Here is a 20,184-nt window from a genome sequence, read left to right as displayed (position 1 = left end):
TCTTGCATTGAGTATATCAGGAAATAGGCTCAAGTGTGCATGAATTCTAAGCACTTGAAAGGAAACTAGGAGTCTAGAACTACCTAGTTCTTTGTTCAGTACTAAAAAAATGGTTTGATAAAACATTCATATCCAAAGGAAGTACAGTTGACCTTTGAATAACATGGGTTAGAAATGCATAGCTCCATGTATATGCAGATTTTTTACAATAAATATACTGGAAAGTAATGTGAATGTATTTTCTTTACAATTTTCTTAACATTTTCCTTTCTCTAGCTTATGTTAAGACTATGGTATATGTATTAACATACAATACACAAAATAATGGTGTGAGGAGTAAGCACCCCACCCCCCATGTTTTCTAACAGTACATTAAAAAGAATAATTTTCATTTATCGTTTTTTAATTTGCTATAAAGCATGTGTGCTCACTAGAGAGAGAGAGAGAGAGAGAGAGAGAGTGAGAGAGAGAGAGAAAGCAAGTCATCAGGTGCAAGACTTGAACTCTGGTAAGCCATGTGGGAGTCCAATGTCTTAACCATTATGCCACCTGTTGGGTCCACATTTTTTTTAAAGGAAGGATTTCTTTAAGAATTATTTAATTTTATTTAATATATATTTTTAAAATTTGCTATGGGGCTTGTGTGCTCACCAGAGAGAAAAAGCTGCTAGGTCTGGAACTCGAACTGTGATCAGCCATGTCTAAGTCCAGTGCCTTAACCACCACACATCCTATTGGCCCCAGCAACTATATTTTTAAGGTGTTACCTTTTGGATTAGTAATGTCTAGAGATATTCTATTGTATTTAGTATTATATGTTTACTTCATAAAGTTTTAAATAGTCTAGAGTATTTTTCAGTATTTTTTTGATTAAATCCCTTATGCTTTTTGTTGAAATTCACTTGTTTTCTTTAAAATAAAAGAATGTGATGGTGTGTGTGCAAGCACATAAGGAGAAAAAAATATATAGAGAGAAAGAAGCACTAGAGCGCCATCACAACACAATCCTCTTCTTTCGATCCTCCATCCTACCAGGATCCTAGACAAATACACATGTACCCAGTGTGTTTCCAGGCTGACTGGCCCAGGGACTTGAACATGTGTTTTCCAGTTCCATAGGACAGTACACTACCAACTGTGTCATGAAAGCTGGACCTCAATTTCATTTTAAAGTATTTTATTAATGGGACTAATAAAGAGGTAGTAAGATGTCCAGCCAATATCCAGAAAGAAAAAATGATTACCCTTCTCTTAAGGATTTGCATGAAAGCCAGTTATAGCAAGCAAGCTACAAAACCTATAGTTCAGCTGTGTCATCAATGGCAAATGTAATATGTGTAAGTTTACATTCAGCACTTTTATAGCTAATATATTTTGTTCTCTTAGACTTGTAATATGCATGTATGGGTGAAATTTTTCCCATTTTCTTTGTTTGTTTGTTTATTTTTTTGAGAGATTTTTGCTATAGGGCGCATGCACTTGTTGGACAGAGACAGAGACAGAGAGATAGAAAGTAAGAAATCACTCTCCCCAGGGGGGGTGGCCACACCACAAACTCTTCTACTCCATTCTCTTCTTGGGATCTTGATCACACACGCACAGGTGCCCGGCATAAGTTTTAAGCCACTGGATCCAGGACTCAAACCATGGTCAAGTACATGAGAGTCCAATGATGTAACCATTATGCCATCTGCTTGTCCCCCAATTTTTTTATTAAAGAATTATTTATTTAACTTTATTTATTCATTCATTTATCTTAATTTGACCAGAGAAAGACAGACAAACAGAGAGAAGGAAAGTGAGAAAGCAAGCCACCAGGTCCAGGACTTGAACCATGGTCAGCCATGTGGGAGTATCCAGCACCTTAACCACCACACCACCTGCTGGCCCCAAATTTTTTTCATTTTCTAACAGAATAGTTACTAGCCTAGGAATAGATGCTCTATTAAACCTTTCAATTATTCAAAATTACTTAAGTAAAAGAAACAAGAACATTAAGTTGCATAATTTCTTCAACTATGCACATTTACATTGGTATTTATGTTAAGACAACAAAAATAGTACATACTCAACGGGAAAAAGTTTGATGTGAATGTCTCCCATGCTTGTGTGGATAATAGCACTATCTGAAACTCGTTTAGGTCCTTCAGCTTGAGTAGCTGCCATGACTTCTTCTTTAGAAGGTTTCTCATTAAAAACATCTCGGTCAGAATCTGCACTTTTCGTATCTTCTGGTTCTCGTTTGGTAAACTCAAGGAGGAAAATAAAAAGTGAATGAACGAATTAAGTTTTCATCTGAAAATTTATGAGCAGGATAACCTAATTTTTAAAAATTTTTATTTAATTTTATTATTATTTTTAAAATTTGCTACAAGGTGCATGTGCTCACCAGAGATAGAGACAGAAAGCGAGAGAGAGAGAGAGAAAGTGAGAAAGTAAGCTGCCACGTCTGGAACTTGAACCATGGTTGCTCATGTGGGAGTCCATTGCCTTAACCACCATGCCACCTGCTGGTTCCAGGAAAATTTAATTTCTAATGATGTATTTGAGGAAAGTAAATTCACATGAAAATATACCTTTATTTCAAGAATCACTTCCCAATACAGCATGAGTATGGCAGTTATTTATAAATTTGTCTCCAATGAAAATAATTCATTCAATATAATGACAATGTATGATTTTAAATGGAATTTAATATCTACTGAGTAGAGACTGTCTAAGGTTCACATTTAACCAGGTAATAATTTCATTTGTGATAGTTTTCTATTTCTATTTTCTAGTATGTTCTAACTTACAACCTGTTATTCACTTCACTGTTTAGATGCCTTGGTTTGAATTCTAATTCTACTATTTTTTTTGGAGAGGTTTTTGCTATAGGGCGTGTGCACTTACCAGAAAGACAGAGACAGAAAGTGAGAAATCACCCCCAAGGAGGGATGGCCATGCCACAATCCCTTCTTATCCAGTTTTCTCTCAGGATCTTGGGCATGAATGCACATGTGCCCAGAGTGAGTTTAAGCCACTGGGTCTGGGACTCAAATCATGGTCTACAACATGGGAATCCAGTGACATAGCCATCACGCCCTCTGCTGGTCGCAGTAAAAATTTCTTTGAAAAAAAATAAAAAAGAAAGAAATCTCAGGATCCTGAGGGTATAGATAGAGTTGACAGTAACTTTTCAGTTATTAAAACTATGGACTGGGGCCAGCAGGTGGCATAGTGGTTAAGGCGCTTGACTCCCAATATGGCCAACCACGATTTCAGTCCTAGATCTGACAGCTTGAAAATCATTCCAGGCACTTGTGCATGTGTGACCAAAGTACCAAGAGAAGACTATAGGAGAAGGGTTTGCAGCGTGGCCATCTCTTCTATAGGTGATTTCTCACTTTTTCTCTGTTTCTCTCTGTGTCTACAGTAAGCACACGTACCCTATAGCAAAAATCTCTCTTAAAATAAAAATAGGAAAAAAGTCTCAGAATACTGAGGGTATAGGGAGAGTTGAGAATAACTTTTCAGTTATTGAAACTATGGACTGGGACCAATAGGTGGCGTAGTGGTTAAGGTAATGGATTCCCACATGGCCAACTATGATTCAAGTACCAGACCCAGCAACTTGAAAATCATTCCAGGTGCATGATCATTCATGATCAAAATCCCGAGAGCACAATGAAGAAGGGATTGCAGCATGCCCATCCCCTCTGGAGGGTGATTTCTCACTTTCCCTCTCTCTGTGTCTGTCTGCCTGTCTGACTGTGGGGCATGCTCACGCCCATGGCAAAAACCTTTTAAAAAAGTAAGGTAAAAATAAAACTGTAGACTTTTTTTTTTTCTTTTTTTAGAGAGGTTTTTGTTACAGGGCGTGTATGCTCACTAGAAAGACAGAGACAGAGAGACAGAAAGTGAGAAGTCATCCCCCAGTGGGGATGGCCACGTCACAATCCCTTCTCCTCCATTCTCCTCTTGAGATCTTGGGCATGCATGCACACGTGCCTGGCATGAGTTTAAGCCACCGGGTCCGGGACTCAAACTGTAGTCTACTACATGGGAGTTCGGCAACATAGCCATTATGCTAACTACTGGTCCCTCTCTTTCTTGCTCTCTCGCTCACTGGAAGAAACAAATTTAAAAACTTTTATACATCTAATGAGACTAAAAGAAAACTCATAACCATGTTAGCCGTAAAAGGAAGTACTATTGAGTGACTTTTTGTTGTTTCTCTGTTTTCTCAGTTTATAACAAATGTATATGCTTTAATCAATATATTAGGTGGTTGGGAAAGTTATGAAGTATTTTTCTAGGCAAAAATGTGTCGTGACTTTCCCAAAGACCCAATAAAAGTAAACTTTGAGGGAGAAAGAGAATCTGGACCGTTAAAAGTTTTTTTTAATAAAGTGAATAGAAAAACAGTGTATGTGCTTTTTAGTATATATCAAGAATTGTTTATGTTTAATTTTTACTTTATAACTTTTAAATGACATGCAAAATCAACAAATTATTTTTCTTTAATATCTATTAATAAATTTTTAGTAATGACTTTGAAAGTTTTAAGTGAAACATTCATTTTAAAAGAATTTTCACAGTTTAGGTTGATTTAAGGGAAATTGCTATATTATGCATTTGTCAAAGTAACCTTAACAGCGTCACAACTACTTACATGTCAGATAAATGAATAAGTAAACTATAATAGTTCAGCCACTTCACTAAACCTTGTGGATGTAGTAGTGAAGATGACATATTTTCCTATATTTATAGATTTTATATTATCTTGAGAAGAGGACAGTGTCAGACAGAAAGAGGAAGAAGTTACTGATTTTCAGACAAGAAATATGATATACAATATATGGGGAATTACAGGAGGAGCACAAGCAGGTACACTTAACTCAGACTTGACATTAAGAGAGTGCCAGGGACCAGCACATGGTGTAATGGTTACATCACTTAACCGGCCCGAATCTAATCTTAACATATGAAGTCCTTTCATTTCTCCAGAGGAGGGAAAAATAATTCCTCATGTATAAATTCTAAGGTAGCATCATCACAGTGAAGTCTAACAGCAAAAAAGGAAAGGCATTCAGAGAAGAAAACTGTGCAGGTTTGGATAAGATAAATTATGTTAAGAAATATCAGCTAAAAAATAATAAAAACAGTAAAGAGAATATTTAAAACCCCATAATGATGAAAATTATTTTGGATGCAATTATGACCACAGCTATTAACTTCTGTAACCTTTGATAATACATATAGTTATAGAAGCCAGGTTGAAAAATTTTCAAAACCAGGAAAACAGAAATGCTAAAAATCAATTCCTAGTTCAAAATTCTATAATATTAATGTCATAAGATAGTATTCTGATTGTTTAGATAGTCTGCTATTACTGCCAACATTCTCTTCACTTGAAGGCACAAGCCAAGAAAATAAGAATCTCATCCAAACTGATAGAACATTAAGGCGTATCTCCTTGTACCTCCACATACCATATAGAATCTATTCTTTTTGAAAGACGTACAGACTATTGTTGGATCAGCTTGAATATTCTGTAGAACAGGATTTTCAGAAGCCTTCATCTCTATAGTAGTTGCAGCACGATGCTTTTTAGCTATTCCCTGGAACAAAGCCAGTTGCATCACTCTAATATTTTCTTGCTTGCCTAGAATCCGTACACACCTGGAAAATACAACAGTGTTTTATACAATAATATCACCAGAACTGACTTCAATCATGGTAACTTTACAGATGAAATCTAGGAATCAACTCTCTTTCATGTGCAAAATAAACAGCAAAAAGTTTATTCATGTATTTCTCTATCCTAAAGGAGGCATTTTAAATTGGCAGGCAGCTATAATTTTCAGGATAAAGAAATAAATCATTGGACTGAAAAGCCACAGATTGGGAGAAAATGTCTGCAGACATATCTACTAAAAGATTGTTATCTAAAAAATACAAAGAACTCTTAAAATTCAACAATAGGAGGCTGGCAGGTGGTGTGGTGGTTGAGTGCTTGACTCCCACCTGGCCAACCATGGTTGGAGTCCTGAACATGGCGGCTTGCTTTCTCACTTTTCCTCTCTCTCTCTCTCTTTCTCTCACTCTGTCCCTCTCTGGCCAAATTAAAATACATAAACAAATAAATAGAGTTAAATAAAATAATTCCTTAAAAAATTTAACAGTCTAACACAACTCAATTAAAAAATGGGTTAAAAAAGAAATGGGTGAGGGACCAGCAGTTAGTGTAATGGCTATGTTGCTAAACTCCCATGTAGCCGACCGTAGTTCAAATCCCGGACCTGGTGGTTTAAACTCAAGCCGGCACGTGTGCATGCCTGCCCAAGATCCCAAGAGGAGAATGGAGAAGGGACTGCAGCATGGCCATCCCCCCTGGGGGGGTGATTTCTTGCTTTCTATCTCTCTGTCTCTCTCTGTCTTTCTGGCAAGCACATGCACCCTATTGTCAAAGATATAAAGATGGCAAGGACATATCATGTATCCGCAAATGCGAACTAAAACAAGATACTACTACACACCTATTCGAATAGCCAAATCAGGAACACTGGCAATACCAAATATTGAGGATGTGGACCAGCAGGAACTCTCATTCATTGCTGGTTGGAATGAATAAGGGTAAGTCACTTTGGAAGTCAGTTAGATGGTTTCTTACAAAATGCAATATACTGTTACAATATGATCTAACAACTGTACTCCTTGATATTTAAACCAAAGGATTTGAAAATTTATGTCCATACAAAAATCTATATGTGGATGTTATAGCAGTTCTATTCATAATTGCCAAAACTTGGAAGCAACTAAGATTTCCTTCAGTAAAGAATGAATAAACTGATACATTGAGTCCATAGAGTATTATTCATTGCTAAACAAAAGCAGTTATCAAGCCATGAAAAGACATGGAAGAGGGAACCAGCAGCTAGCGTAATGGCTATGTCGCTGGACTCCCACGTAGTCGATCGTGGTTCGCGTCCTGGACCCGGTGGCTTAAAACTCACGCTGGGCGCGTGTGCGTGCGTGCCCAAGATCCTGAGAGGAGAATGGAGGAGAAGGGATTGCGGCGTGACCATCCCCCCTGGGGGGTGATTTCTCGCTTTCTGTCTCTATGTCTCTCTCTGTCTGTCTGGCGAGCGCACGCGCCCTATAGCAAAAATCTCTCCAAAAAAAAAAAAAAAAAAAAAGACATGGAAGAACCTTAAATGCATATTAGTAACAGAAAAAAGGTAATGTGAAAAGACTATAAGCTGTATGATTCCAACTACATAACATTCTGGAAAAGAGTAGGGAATAATAATAGTTGGAATATAGAGGCTTTATAGGGCAGTAAAACTATTGTGTATGATACTATAATGTGGATAGAAGTCATCATACATTTGTCCAAACCTATAGAATGTACACCACGTAAGATACAACAACATTATACGTTTGTCCAAACCTACAGAATGTAAGCAAGAATGAACTCCTATGTAAACTATGGACTTTGAGTGAAAATGAGATGTTAAAAAGTAGGTTTGGGACCAGTGGGTGGTGTGGTGGTTGATGAACTGGACATTCCCACATGGCTGACCATGGTTTGGATCCTGGATCTGGTGGCTTGCTTTCTCACTACAACCACCCCTCCCCACCTGCCCCCCCCCCCATGTGTCTCTCTCTGGTCAAAGTAAAAGAAGTGAATGAATAAATAAAATTGAATAAATAATTATTTTTAAAAAATAATTAAAAAGTAGGTTTACCTATTGTAATAAATGTACCAATATGATGGGGGATATTGATAATGCGGAAGGCTATACGTGTGGGCATAGTCTATATGGGAAATCTCTGTACTTTCAGTTTTACTATGTACCTAAAATTGTCCTAAAAAGTATAGTCTGTTACAAAAAAACAAAAGACAAAAAACAAAAAAACAAAAAAACACACAAAAAATACATACACACAATCATTCATTTATACAATTTTAACCTATTCCTATTATTTTAATCTTTCTTCAAACCTTCAAAGATTATATTGCCAAGAACTTCAATATAAGTATGTTTGTATGTGGGAATGGACAGCATAAAATTTTTTTTCTCCTTAAAATATTCTTTTAAGTTCTTTTCACTTACATTCAGTGATAGAGTATCTGATTGTAGCTATTTTGTACTGAGACCAAATGGACTGTTTGCACAAAAGGCTTATTGTGGTTTCATGCATTTTAACTTCTGATTTTATGTCTAGCAGGATGTAATGCTGAATTCTGTGGTTTAAATATTTGGCAACATTTAACATGAACCAGGCTAATTTAAATCAATAAGCAAAAGACAGACTGAAACTTGTTGAGGGGAAAAAAACCTTGAAACTATGCATATCTTCTTTCCATTTCTTTTACAAACATGAGTGGAAACTTTTTACATAAAATTATAAACAACTAAAAGACCACAGAAAAAACCCAGTCAAAACATTTGGTTAAGTTTAGACATTTGGGATCATTCCACTTGTCTTGGAACAAACAAAACTCCCATTGTTTTCCTGATGAAGGAAATGGTCCCCCATAAATTCATTAAAAAAAAACAAAAACACATCATATTAAAGCTTACCTATTTGTCTCTACATTTATAACTTTAATGCCCAGCATTGTTCCATACAGCACGAAGTGTCCAGTTTCATCAAAAACTATATTAATTAACCTTACAGCATCCACTTTCTCTAACTCGCGTTCTACAGCCATTCGTCGGCCAAATTCCATGTCTGGTAGCTGTTGCCTCATCTGCTGCAGTTCAGTAAACATCTGGAAAGAAACCATTTATTTATAAAAAACATATATATGAGGGGATTTCTAAAAGTTTTAGGAAAATGGAATTAAAAAATAAGCTTACTTTGGTGCAAAAATTTTTGAAATCCATGCAGTTATTTTTAAATATGCATTTTCCAGGAAGTTTTTGAAGACAACTTGTATGTGTGTGTATATATATGTGTCTATACACACACACACACACACGCACATGTATAATTATATGGAAAAATACATTGCACATATATATATATAATTAAACATAAAATAAAGGTATGAGAATTTAAATAGAAGCAAAATACACATTAAGAGACCCTAATGGTTTGTATACTTATACATAAGAGGGATTCTGAATACTATAAGCAGGAAATAAAAAATACTGTTAGTAAATTCAATCATTAAAAAAATGCGTATAACAGTAAACGGTAATGAGCTCTTGTAACTTTTTTAAAAAAGAATTATTTTATTTAACCATTCATTCACTCTTAATTTGACCAGAGAGAGAGACACAGAGAGAGAAAAAGTGAGAAAGCAAGCCACCAGGTCCAGAACTCATTCGAGGCTGAACGATGGTCAGCCGTGTGGGAGTGTCCAGTGCCTTAACCACCACACCACCTGCCAGTCCCAAAACAACAATGTCTTTTACCCTTTAAAAACCACAAACTGGGACCAGCAGTTAGTGTAATGGCTATGTTGCTGAACTCCCACGTAGTCGATCACGGTTCAAGTCCCAGATCTGGTGGCTTAAACTCACACCAGGCGCATGTGCATGCATGCCCAGGATCCCGAGAGGAGAATGCAGGAGAAGGGATGGCGGTGTGGCCATCCCCCCATGGGGTGATTTCTCGCTTTCTGTCTCTCTGTCTCTCTCTGTCTTTCTGGCACCCTTAAAAAAAAAAACTATAAAAAAAAAAAAAAAAAAAAAAAAAAAAAACACAAACTGGAACCAGCAGATAGCATAATGGTTACACCACTGGACTCTCACATAATCAACCATGGTTTGAGTCCCGGACCCAGTGGCTTGAAAGTCACCAGGCACATATGCGTGTGTGCCCCAAATCCTGAGAGAATAGAGAAGACCGCAGTATGACCATCTGTCCTGGGGGGAGGGGGGGAATTTCTCTCTTTTTATCTCTTTCTGTCTCTCCAGAGAGCACATACCCCCTATAGCAAAAAAAAAAAACTCTTAAAAAAAAGCCAGAAAATAGCACTTTACAATGAAATATAATAGAAGCCACCAATTTTCTAGTACATTAAATAGAGAAACCAGTGAAATTCATTTTAATATTTTAAACAATAGAATCAATACAGCTGAAATACTATAATTTCAACATTAGTAATTTTTAAAAAATCAATATTACCTACATTTATAAAACTTAAGTCTTTGAAATCTTGTATTTTATACTTCCGGCACATTTTGATTTAGACAAGCCATAGATCAAGTGCTCTATAGCTATACGTGAGAAACGGCAAGCAGCCACAGATCATAAGATCCTTGTGCAAGAAGTATTTGTTTGACATATAACAAGCTCTGAATTTTTGTTAATGAATGAACTCTTATCTTTCTAATTTATAACAATTTAATGATAATTTAGAAAATATATCAAGTTATTTAGATATGGGATAATTAGATTATCATTAGGTAAAAGTGATTTAGAAAAAATAAATATTTTTTAGTTTGGAAATTTGGTTTACTATTGATATTTTATACACAATTTTCAAGATAGGGGTCACATCTCAATTACTCTGTATTAGCACACTACAACGCCTTTCAGAATATATGTATGAGGGTCTTTACATTCACTTGTGCAGATAGCCCAGGCATCAAAAAGTAGAATTTAAAAGTAGTCCCTCTCCATTGCAGAGGAAAATAAGCTAGACTATGTCCCACCTGCTTCTATCCTTGTTTCATGTTTATGTTGAAAGAAAATCTCCAGTTTTTCTAGATATAAAAGAACAATACACAAAACTAAAAATCACAATCCTTTCTCTTCCATTCTCCTCTCAGGATTTTGGGCACTCATGCCCACACACCTGGAGTGATTTTCAAGCTGCCTGGTCCGGGACTTGAACCACGGTCGACTATGTGGAAGTCCAGTGATGTAACCAGTACGCCATCTGTTAGTCCCTAAATTACAAGTACTACCTAGTTAACAGCTAACATTAAAGAAGTAATATTACCAACAAAGGTTTCTCCTTTAAAGCAGAGTAGTAAGCTATCTTCCAACAAGAAAATTTGTCATGAGGATGATTTGGTTAGCAAAACCAACAAGCTATCTTCCAGTAAGAAAAATCTGTTATGAGGATGTTTTGGTTAGCATCTCTCTTTATTTATATTACTTCAGGCAGACAACACCAAACTCATTACCACTTGTCACCAAATCAAGAGTGCCATTAATAAGAGCAGACAAAAATTTAGAAGAGTTTAATGCGAGTAATTGAATGTAAACTGGTCACTGACAAAGAGCATAGAACTGACACTGTCATATAATAAACACTATTGCTATAAAAGTTCAACTCTCAAAGGATTCAAAATACCATTAGTAGTCAGAGAACCATCTGAGGGAAACAGCTGATAAGTGGAAAACACTTAACTTTGCATAGATAAAAACTTATTCTATAACCATATGACCTAAGAAATTATTGGTAGCAGTCTAACAAGGGATGGGTAAAGTCAGTCTTTCAACAGATACTTGACTCTGTGACAAATGCTATCTTTGTGTTGGAGATACAGCACAATCATGAGCTGAAACGGATCACATAGAGCTTTGTCTACTAGAGGTGTTACACATTAACCAGATAATACAATCGTACAAAATGCCCTAAATGGAAATAAACAGTTACACTAAAAAAAAGTTACACTAGAAATAGTGGATTAAAAAAGCTATCTTAGACTGGATCAACATTGAAAACTCAGAGGAAGTGGCCCTTCAATTGAAACTTGAAAGATCAGTTCAATTGGTAATGGAGGATGTAACGGAGGAGGAAGGTTGTACTCCAGGCTGAGGGAACAAAATATACTAGGGCCCAATGGTGGGAGACATGCTCAAGAAATTGAAAGTATGCCCAAATCTCTAGAGCAACACAGAGAGAAAGGTGATTTGCAGTTGCTGAATTGGTAGGAAGGGGCCAATAGCAGGGTAGGTCATTTTAGTTTTGATGCTAAGGACAAAAGAAAACACTAAAAGTTCTAGGAATAGAATTACATGAGCAGTTATATACCTTTAAAAGATTGCTCTGGGTGGAATCTCTGGATATTATAATCTCTGGATCTTATAAGGAAGCCAGAATAAATACAGGCATAGAGAGCTGAATAGGTCAGGAAAAGATCATGAACAAAGGTAGTGACAGCTGGGCTAAAAGAAATAGGCGGATTTAAAGTATATATATATATTTATTTATTTTAATTTTTGCTATAAGGCACATGCACTCACCAGAGAGAGACAAGAGAGAAAGTGAGAGAAGGAAAGCAAGAAATCACTCCCCAGAGGGGATAGCTATGCCTTCCCTTCTCTCAGCATTTTGGGCACCCATACACCCAGCATATTTTCCAAGCTGCCAGGTCCAGGACTGGAACCGTGCACTTGGCCATGTGGGAGCCAGCCACTTTAACTACCACACCATTTGGCTGGCCTGGTTTTAAAGTATATTTAGAAAGGAAAATTGACAGGACTCATGATGAATTAAATAGAGGTATAAGAAAAAAGTTAAGGATGATTCTTAGATTTCTGCTCTGTGCAAATGGATGGATATTGGTGCCACTGATAAAGGTAAAAGAAAAAAAGGACATTTGTGCAAGGTAGAAAGATGGAGAAATAAATTTGTAAGCAGTTAAATGGACAGGAGCAAACAAAGTGAGAAGAGAAGGGGGCCTAGAATGAGTTTTCATCTTATAAATAAAATTACAGTAAAAAACAAAACAAAACAAAACAAACAAACAAAAAATCCCAAAACCAGGCACATAAATAGGAGGATAACTGGCTTGGAAAATATAATATTGTAAACCTAGGGAAGAGAGTTTTGGAGAGCAACAATACAAGACAAAAAACAAATATCTTTAAAGCACTGAGAAAATTACTGTCAATCTAAATGTCTATAACAAAACAAATAAATAATTCCCAAAACAATACAAGATAAAAACATTTTTAGAAAAGTAAAATCTGACTAAACTTAAATTGTACTTACACTTAATGATTCATCAAAGACTCTCATGAGTTTTCCAGTCAGAAACCTAAAAATTCTAACTTTTCTATCAGAACCAATCGTAGCTATTTTCTTCCCATCAGGTGAAAAACACATGCTGGTTGGATAAGCTTTATATTTGGCAAATTCATATAAATCTGTGTCAGTTTTATATTCCCAGTTTACATTCTTAGGAAATTTATATTCATGAGGAGGACCAGTCCAGTACTCAATCATTCCAGATTTGTCAGAAGATACTATTGCTTTGTAAACCGGGTTTAGCCGTATCTGAGTGAGAGGGGATGAATGGAGTTTGTCAAAAATATGAAGTGGCTGGTTATCTCCTCGACCATCGTAAATGAAAATTTTTCCTGTACTCTTCTCAGAAGCAGCAACTGAAGATATGGCATCCCCTGGGCAATAGATCCACTCACATTGTCCAGGAAAATAACTAAAATAATAAGGAATTGGGGGGTAAGAAAAGGTCAGTACAAGCAAGCATCGACTCCTCCCCTACCACCAAAAAAATGTACTGGGTAACAATGACTTAGTTTTGGATTCTTTGCTCAAAAGCAGCAGAAATACAGAATGGGGACCTCATCACTGTAATGAATAACTTCTGAAGGCCTATAAACTTCAAGAAGAGAATTGCATAGAGCAGCCCATTTACTTCTCCTGATAAGGAAACCTAATCAGATCTGGACCATTAAGTTACTCCGTAGCATTGCTTTTTGAGTTTCTGTACAACAGTCTATGGATAACTTACTTTTAAACAGTATAGCATGTAAAAGCCCACTATAAATCCATTTTTAAAAAATATTTAAAATGAATGTATTTGTCACTATGCTAAAAAAAAAAAAGCCAAAAATATACTATCCTATCACTCTCACTATTAACTCACTCTTAATATTAAAACTATTTAGCTTTGGAACCAGCAGTTAGCGTAATGGCTATGTGGCTGGACTCCCACGTAGTCGACCGCGATTTGCGTCCCAGACCCAGTGGCTTAAAACTCATGCCAGGCATGTGTGCATGCGTGCCCAAGATCCCGAGACGAGAATGGAGGAGAAGGGATTGCAGCGTGGCCATCCCCCCTGGGGGGTGATTTCTTGCTTTCTGTCTCTCTGTCTCTCTCTGTCTGGCGAGTGGATGTGCCCTATAGCAAAAAAAAAAAAAAAAAAAACACAAAAACTATCAAGCTTTGAGCATGCCATCTGATGCTGGGACAGAGCCAGCTGTGATGGCCTAGTGATTAAGGTGTTGGTCTCCCACATGGCTGATACAGTTTGCATCCCAGACCCAGCGACCTAAAACTCACGCTGGGCATGTGTGTGTGCCCAAAATCCTGAGAGGAGAACGAATTTCTCGCTTTCTCTCTCTCTGTCTCTCTGGCAAGCCCATGTGCATCATAGCAAGCAAGTAAGCAAGCAAACAAATAACTCTATAAAACAAACAAAAAACCTGGGAAAGGGCCAGCAGGTAGCACGGTGGTTAAGGCACTCCCACATGGCCAATTCTATAGTTCGGGTGCCAGACCTGGTGGCTTCAAAATCATACCAGGTACCTGTGTATGCATGCCCAAAATGCTAAGAGGAGAATGGAGGAGAAAAGATTATGGTGTGGCCTTCCCCCCTGGGAGGTGATCTCTCACATTCTCTCACTTGCTGCTTTTCTCTGGTGAGCATGTACAACCTCTGATAAAACTCTTAAACTGCACCCCCCCCCAAAAAAAAAATAAAAAACAATTGGGACAATTTTAATCAATATACCAAACTTACTCAAAAAGTGTTACTTCCTTCAAAGCGGTCACGCTAAGTGTTATACTATGATTTCAACCACAATGCTGATGCTCAAAATCTCTTTGAAGGAAATTTGAAAATCTGGAGTTACTTAATTTATGAAGCACTAAAATAAATCAATTTCATTATTTATGGTTAGTACTTATTTTTGACCACATAGAATCAAAGTAACTTAATCACCTGCCTTATTCCACAATTTTGTTTCCTGAAACATTAGTTTGTTTGTTTGTTTATTTTAGAGAGAGATTTTTGCTATAGGGCATGTGTGCTTTCCAGAGAGATAAACAGGGAGACAGAATCACCCTCCGGGGGATGGCCACATTGCAATCCCTTCTTTTACATGTTCCTCTTGGAATCTTGGGCATGCACACACATGCACCCAGAATGAGTTTTAAGCCAGTGGATTCAGGACTTGAAGAGCAGTCAACTATGTAGGAGTCCAGCAATGTAACCATTATGTCATCTGCTGGTCCTGACATTAGGTTGTTTTTAAAAATCACGTTCATTCACAAATACTGAATATTTGTCATTTGAGGACACTTGAAAGAGTTTAGATATAGAAAGAAATTCTTAAAGAAGAGTACTGGACATCATAATAAGAGATCACTGTATCTACTTTTCAAAACAAAACTCAGGTACACATTTTTTTAATGGCATGGTGATATACTCTATTAAAAAAAAAACTTTTGAAATAGATGGTTAATTTTGCTTTAAGAATTATTTAACTAAGTAAAAAAATATAAATTTTAAAAAATACTCACCCAAGCTTCAACATATTGATCATGTCAAAGTTCACTACATCAAACACCTTCATTGCTTTATCATCACCCACAGAACAGAACAATGCTCCCTCAGAGCTAACTGCAATACTCTCAATAATTCCTATTTAAATAAATCAAATCAAAACATCGTAGTAAATACTAGTGAAATGTGCATGATTTAACAACAACAGAAACCACACGTATTTTAAAAACAACTTTAGTGCAGTTTAAAAGAGAAATACACAAACACACAGTCAATTCTTACCTAGGTGACTACGAAAATGTTTAACAAATTCAATTCCTTCTTCTACCTTTTTCCAGAACTTAACATGTCCATCATGACTGGCAGTAATAATAAAATCTGTCCTGTATGTATAAAAATTTAAAAGTTAATTTATAAAACACATCTATGAGGGACCAGCAGTTAGCGTAATGGCTATGTCACTGAACTCCAGTCAACCGGACCGCAGTTCGAGTCCTGGACCCAGTGGCTTAAACTCATGCCAAGCGCATGTGCGTGCACGCCCAAGATCCTGAGAGGAGAATGGAGGAGAAGGGATTGCAGCATGGCCATTTGAGGTGGGGGTGATTTCTCGCTTTCTGTCTCTCTGTCTCTCTCTGTCTGTCTGGCAAGCGCACGTGCCCTATAGCAAAAACCTCTCAAAAAAAAAAAAATGTAAAAGAAATTCTTTTATGTAGACCACTATATTAAGATACAAAAACATTGAGAATTTTGAGATCCTTGATATCAAAACAGTTGCAGCTGTACTAATTTTTTCAAAAATCATTTTATTCAATTTTATTTATTGTTATTATTATTATTTAATTAATTTGACCAGAGAAAGAGAAAGTGAGAAAGCAAGCCAAGCCGCTAGGTCCAGGATTGGAACAGCAGTCGGCTTTGTGGGAATCCAGAACCTTAGCCACCATACCACCTGCCAGCCCACTACTGTACTAATTTTAATGTGGAGTCAGGAAGTTAGGATTAGAATTCAACTAGGATTTGACCTTAAAAAGAAAAAAAAGACTCAGTAGAAATCACTTGAGTTTGGGATTACTTATTGCTAAAATCACCCTACTGGGAGTCCTTTCATGGAAAAAAAGGCATTGTTTTTTTAGTAGTTAAGTCCCAACATACCAATTTCATATATACCAAAATTCAATGTTTGTTTTCTTTCTTTCCAAGGTATATCTGTTAAGTATCAAGAAGGTTTCAGGGAACAGCCGGTGACACGGTGGTTAAGTCTCTGGACTCCCACATGGTTGATCACAGTTTGAGTCCTGGACCTGGCAGCTTACTTTCTCACTTTCCCTTTCTCTCTATCGCTCTCTGGTCAAATTAAAAATAATAAGTAAAATAAAATAAATGATTCTTTAATTAAAAAAAGGTTTGTACCGACAATCTCCTCTGTAAGGTATATAAAAATAGAAATCGTTTATTGTCAGGCAGTTTACACATATACCTTAGTTAATCTTTACAGCAACTCCATTAAGTGGGTATTTTTATCATCATTTTACAAATCAGGAAATAGTTTTATGTATTTATTTAAAATGTTTACTTTCTTCATGTAAGAGGAAGACAGGCACCTTTACTGGGTCTCTGCACATTGTGACTCTGTCTCGAACCCTGCAGTCAGCTAGCCATAAGCATGCCTGGCCTACTGTGGTAAACCGGGGATGTGAACTGGAGCCTTTCCACATAGCTTCTAGAATTGCACCTGACTAGGCCAGGAAATAGGTTTTTGTTTTTAAAGAATAATTTTATTTTATATTTCAACTTTTTACTTAATACTATTATTATTTTCCAATTTGACCAGAGTGAGATGGGGTGGGGGTGGGGGTGGGGTGAGAAAGTAAGCCACCAACCAGGTCCAGGATTTGAACCATGATCAGCCATGTGGGAATCAAGCGCTTTTAACCATCATGTCACCTGTTGGCCCCAGGAAATATTTTTAAACTGTCAATTTACTTGTCCCAGGCCCATAGCTAGAGGATGGCTTTCAGATTTACCTAACTGCAGAACCTATCTTTCTGTTACAATCTATTGTCTTGGGTTAAAAACAAAACAAAACAAAACTTAAGGAGAAAGTAAAAGCAATGCTAGCACCTATATGCTGCTTTATACAGTGACAACCTTAGAGACTAGAAAAGGTGCTAATCAGAAATATCCTATATAAGAGAAAGGACCAGCAGTTAGCGTAATGGCTATATCGCTGAACTCCCACGTAGTCGACTGTGGTTCGCGTCCCGGACCTGGTGGCTTAAACTCACGCTGGGCACGTGTGCGTGCGTGCCCAAGATCCCGAGAGGAGAATGGAGGAGAAGGAATTGCAGCGTGGCCATGCCCCATGGGGGGGTGATTTCTCGCTTTCTGTCTCTCTGTCTGGCGAGTGCACGCGCCCTATAACAAAAACCTCTCCAAAAAAAAAAAAATATCCTATATAAGAAATTTAATTTTATTTAGATTAATATCTGAAATATAATGTTTTCACGAGATCAAGAATAGCGGCTAGCCGGTGGTGTGGTTGAGGCGAAAGGATCCCACATGGTCAACTGTATGGTTCAAGTCCTGGACCTAGTGGGAAAAACACACCAGGAGCACATGCACAACCAGCCAAAATCCCAAATGGAGATGGAAAAGGGATTGCAGCACAGATGTCTCCCACCAGAAGTATTTTCTCACTTTCCTTCCCTCTGGTGAGTACATGCACCTTCTAGCAAAAGAAAAAAAAAAAAAAAAAGAGGGGCCACCAGGTAACAGCCAGCAGGTAGCATGGTGGCTAAGGGCACTGGACTCCCACATGGCCTACTGCAGTTTGAGCCCTGAACCTGGCAGCTTGCTTTCTCACTTTCTCTCTCTCTTTTTCTCTGTTCCTCTCTGGTCAAATATAAATAAATAAATAAAATAAAATAAAATAATTCTTTAAAAAACCATTTATTTAAAAAAAAAAAGACATGGGGACCAGCAGTTAGCGTAATGGCTATATTGCAGAACTCCCAAGTAGTCAACCACGGTTCGAGTCCTGGACCCGGTGGCTTAAACTCACGCTGGGCGCGCGTGTGTGCGTGCATGCCCAAGATCCTGAGAGGAGACGGGAGAAGAAGGGATTGCGGCGTGGCCATACCCCCTGTGGTGTGATTTCTCGCTTTCTGTCTCTCTGTCCCTCTGTCTTTCTGGCGAGCACACGCGCCCGATAGCAAAAAGCTCTCCAAAAAAAAAGAAAGAAAAAAAAGACATGAAAAGGCTATCCAAAAAAGAGTAAAATGATTCATCTACTTTCCATATTCCCTTCTTGTACCATTCAAACCACTATATCTTATCCAAATTTGTATGCCATTTTCCCATGTACTTTCCTTGTATATTCATTCTTGCCCTATTTGAATCTATTCATCTCACCACAGTCAGAGTGGTCCTTTAAAAAAATTAAATCTGATGTTACTTTCCAGCTCACAGATTCAGAATCCATACAAGGAATAAGTGCTGTGGGATTCAGTCCTTGTCTATTTTCTTCAGCCTCATCTGCCATTTAACCTCTCTAAACTTCAGTTTCCTCATTTATAAACTAAAGATTATATACTATCTTACTAGAATGTTCTTAAGATAAATGAGATAACTTATGAAAGCCTTAGCACAATATCCATCCACACCATGAGCTCAACAAACAATAGATTATTAAACTATGATTATTATCCTTCTCTAAGTTCACCAGTCCTTGGTTTTGAAAGTCCTTGATAATTCCAGAATGTCTTAGTTCTCAGCATTTTCTCCTTATTGCCAGAGAGGTCATTACCAATTACTCCTGTCTTAACAAATGTAGCCTCTTCATTAGGGAAGCTCAGACATACCTGATTCGTTCCTCTCATGGCAGTTAACTCAAAAAACAAAACAAAACAAAACAAAACAAGCCACACAAACTATCCTAGAGCGTGCATTCTCTAAGCACCTCATATGATATAGGAAAACTTGTATGTATTTAACTTAAAACTGTTACACAGAATGTATGGAATTAAATAGAAATATGTAACATCCTCTAATTACTTCTACAAATCCATGTCAAAATTGAAGCTTTTTAAAAAACAGTAACATTCTCAAAATAAATAAAATAAAATAAAATAAAATAAAATAAAAAAGATGAGGGCCAGCCAGGTGGCATGGTGGTTGCAGTGGCTGGATCCCATGTGGCCCACTATGTGGTTTGAGTACTGAACCTGGAAACTTGAGGAACATGCTGGGCATGTGTGCCCAAAATCCCAAGAGGAGAATGGACGACAGGAACTGCAGTATGTTTTTCACCCCCACCCTGCCACAAGTCACATGTGTCATGTTACAAATAAAAAGTGATAGACTTACTTGGTACATACCACATGGGTGATGACATCTCTATGCATGTAACTGCGCTCATACATGGAGGCACTGGGGAGATTATCAAGATAGACTCTTTCAAACTCTAGAACTGAACCAAAAAAAAAGTAAAGTAAAAAATTTATCTTTAATGAATAGATTAAATACTATTTTATTTTATTTCAAAATTTCTAAATCCCATTTCATATTTTTTCTACATTTTAATCTCTCAATTCATATGTAATGATTACTAAATACTAACATTACTTAGTCAGTTATGACAGTTTTTCAGTATTACATATGAGGGGAATCTTCGAAAAGTTTATGAAAAAA

The 20,184-nt window shown here is 37.0% G+C and overlaps 1 protein-coding gene across 2 annotated transcripts in view; it reads right to left on the bottom strand.

Annotated features, from left to right (window-relative positions):
- Window positions 1-20,184, bottom strand: part of PPWD1 (peptidylprolyl isomerase domain and WD repeat containing 1) — a 29,999-nt gene that overhangs the window by 5,397 nt on the left and 4,418 nt on the right. The window contains exons 2-8 of one of the 2 annotated variants that reach the window (XM_006170411.3): window positions 19,861-19,963; window positions 15,775-15,875; window positions 15,510-15,630; window positions 12,953-13,400; window positions 8,574-8,764; window positions 5,475-5,664; window positions 2,069-2,250 (exon numbers count right to left, since the gene is read on the bottom strand). In XM_006170411.3, coding sequence (XP_006170473.1) covers window positions 2,069-2,250; window positions 5,475-5,664; window positions 8,574-8,764; window positions 12,953-13,400; window positions 15,510-15,630; window positions 15,775-15,875; window positions 19,861-19,963 — 1,336 coding nt within the window. Of the gene's footprint in view, window positions 1-2,068; window positions 2,251-5,474; window positions 5,665-8,573; window positions 8,765-12,952; window positions 13,401-15,509; window positions 15,631-15,774; window positions 15,876-19,860; window positions 19,964-20,184 lie in introns of those variants that run through there. The other variant, XM_014584984.2, reaches the window with a different exon arrangement.

The sequence above is a fragment of the Tupaia chinensis genome, unplaced genomic scaffold, assembly GCF_000334495.1.
Source record: "Tupaia chinensis unplaced genomic scaffold, TupChi_1.0 Scaffold148350_1, whole genome shotgun sequence".
Lineage (NCBI taxonomy): Eukaryota > Metazoa > Chordata > Mammalia > Scandentia > Tupaiidae > Tupaia > Tupaia belangeri.
Note: the sequence above shows the minus strand (reverse complement) of the source record. Positions and strands in the feature narration are given on the sequence as shown.